The sequence below is a fragment of the Cyprinodon variegatus genome, unplaced genomic scaffold (assembly GCF_000732505.1).
Source record: "Cyprinodon variegatus isolate N-32 unplaced genomic scaffold, C_variegatus-1.0 Scaffold1330, whole genome shotgun sequence".
Classification (NCBI taxonomy): Eukaryota; Metazoa; Chordata; class Actinopteri; order Cyprinodontiformes; family Cyprinodontidae; genus Cyprinodon; species Cyprinodon variegatus.
This window is the reverse complement of record NW_015151783.1, coordinates 96,531-98,814: the sequence shown is the minus strand read 5'-3', so window position 1 is coordinate 98,814 and position 2,284 is coordinate 96,531. Positions and strand designations below refer to the sequence as shown.

The window sequence follows — 2,284 nt, the reverse complement described above, 5'->3', positions numbered from 1 at the left end:
TCTACCATCTCTGATGCACCCGATGACTGCGTATTTCTTCAGATGATGGGACCCTGTCTGGTACTGGAAGTCAGAGGTTTACAGAGTAAAAATAAATGTTGAGAGTACCGTCCCCTGTGGGGCTCCTTTGTTGCTGACTACTTCACTAGACAGCTAACCCTTTAGTCTATAGGCCAGAACACACCGGTTGCATCTCCTATCTGATTTTTTTTCCATGTCACACTGACTGTGTATAGAGAGGCTCCGACTAGGCAGGATAGGCAGATCTGTGCAAATTATTTTCACTTCTGTCTCTGTGCTATACACAAATTAAAACAATTTCCCAAATCTGAATGGACAGATTATGAAACGTTACTAAAGAAATTATCGCATTATACAAAGCAAAGCCCCACTTAACAAATCTGTGCAGAATCTCAAAACAGAACAGAAAGAGAGTGTTCATATATTAAAAACATAATGAGATTTATGTCTAAAGAAAAGAAAAACAGCAATAAACACTGTGGGACCGTTTAATCCTGAATGAGTCAAGAGTTGATTCCCAGAGAGAGATCTGGAAAGTCAAGCGACATTTTTCCTTCTTTTTTTACATAAAGAGGTGAGAGATACGCTGCACTTACCCGTTCTGTCTGCCCCTCATTCAAGTTATTTTTTTCCAAGGAGATTGATAAACGGTGCTTTCTGTCCCTCGTTTTTGCGAGTCTTACAGAGGATCACTACTTTATTCATTTTCTGTCGTCCTTAGCTCTTATCATGGGTAAAGTATTATGTTTTTTAATGAGTCATTGATTTTTTTACACGAGTCTGTCCTGCTTGCTATGTATTCTCTGTGCAACTCCAAAACTGACTCTTTTCCTGTGCCATTAACAGATTTTGTTTTGTATTTTTCCCCAAAGTGGATGTGTTTTACTTTGTAACCACGTCTCTCTTCCTCTCAGACCTATGAAAGTGCCACTGAGTTGCTCCATAGTCCGAATAAAATGTACCCGAGTTCTGTTTCAGTCGGACTTACGCAGCCCCCTTGTGTAAAATTGTGTCGGGTGTGATCATTCCTATTGACTTTAAATGAGCGCTACCGTGCTTCCCGTGGCCGCCCTCGTAAAGTTAATACTTTCCTCTTGTGAGAGATCACAAAGTAAAGTGTGGTTATTACTAACTTGGTCTCCAGCAGCTGGGTGTTCTCATGGATGAGATGTTCAACCTCCCGACCCATACCTGAAAATAAACATCCAGGCAACACGTTCAGTATTATGTTTTTTGGTGGAGTTATCATCTACCAGCTCTATTCCTCTGTTTGCCAATGCCAACACCACACAAATGTTCAGTCTTACCTAAAAGGTTGCAGACTGAAAGTCAGTCATAAAAAGGAGGATAAGAAAAATGTATTTAAATTACATCTCTTTTGAAAATTTATATTCTAGGTAATCACAATCCTAAACACTAAAACACCCCAAATAAAAACAAACAGCATCGCTATAGGCAGCTACAACCAGGAGGACAAAACAGACTCTGTGGACACAGTGAAGTGGACATGGAGGAAATCCTGATACACACCAGAGAACTCATCTGTGACGATGGTTACGCCCGCAAGCCAGAGCAGAAGAAAACTCAGAGAGTTTGTAAAAACAGAAGTTGAAACATCCTGGTAGAGTAAGATGTTTTACCAAGTAGGTCGGCTCCTTCGTCCACGTCGCCTATCGTGTCGTTCCCTGCAGAGGCCAGCTCGTCAAACAAAGAATCGTTGTTTCGGCCGAAGGCTGGATTCTCTATGCCGCCTATAGTTGGTGTGCTGTTCAAACAGTTAACACAAAAGAAAATGTTTCAGTTTTACGATGATCTTTAACCACCGCCTATGTTTCCTCATACAGGATAAGAAGCTGCAGCACCAAACAGGTCCTGTACCTTGTTCCTCTGCCGCCATCAAAGTCCATATCCAGCTCAGGAGTCGAATCTATGATGGCCTGAAGCTCAGACTTCTCCAAATTCTCCTCTCCATCTGCCAAAAACAAACAGAACGGTCCAGGCTTTCAGAGGATTTAAGATGCAATTTAGTTTGTGTCTCCCTTCCAGCTTTCAAATATTTTAACAATAGATTATATGAAAATAAACAGTGTGAGGAAATCGAAATTCCTTAGTAAACAAGTTTTTTAAGCGAAATGAGAAAAAAAAAATTAATTGCACATTTAACATGCATTGCAAAAACTAATGCTTAGAAAAGAGATCTGGAGAGAAAATAATTTACAGCCAGACAAGTTTTTTCATGCAAATAATTTCATGCTTTTCTAGG

The 2,284-nt window shown here is 40.2% G+C and overlaps 1 protein-coding gene across 1 annotated transcript in view; it reads right to left on the bottom strand.

Moving 5' to 3' along the window:
- LOC107102845 (C-Jun-amino-terminal kinase-interacting protein 4-like) overlaps positions 1–2,284 on the bottom strand; it is a 46,629-nt gene that overhangs the window by 12,798 nt on the left and 31,547 nt on the right. Inside the window, exons 7-9 of the mRNA XM_015402285.1 lie at positions 1,900–1,993; positions 1,662–1,786; positions 1,109–1,212 (exon numbers count right to left, since the gene is read on the bottom strand). Coding sequence (XP_015257771.1) covers positions 1,109–1,212; positions 1,662–1,786; positions 1,900–1,993 — 323 coding nt within the window. The remainder of the gene's footprint in view (positions 1–1,108; positions 1,213–1,661; positions 1,787–1,899; positions 1,994–2,284) is intronic.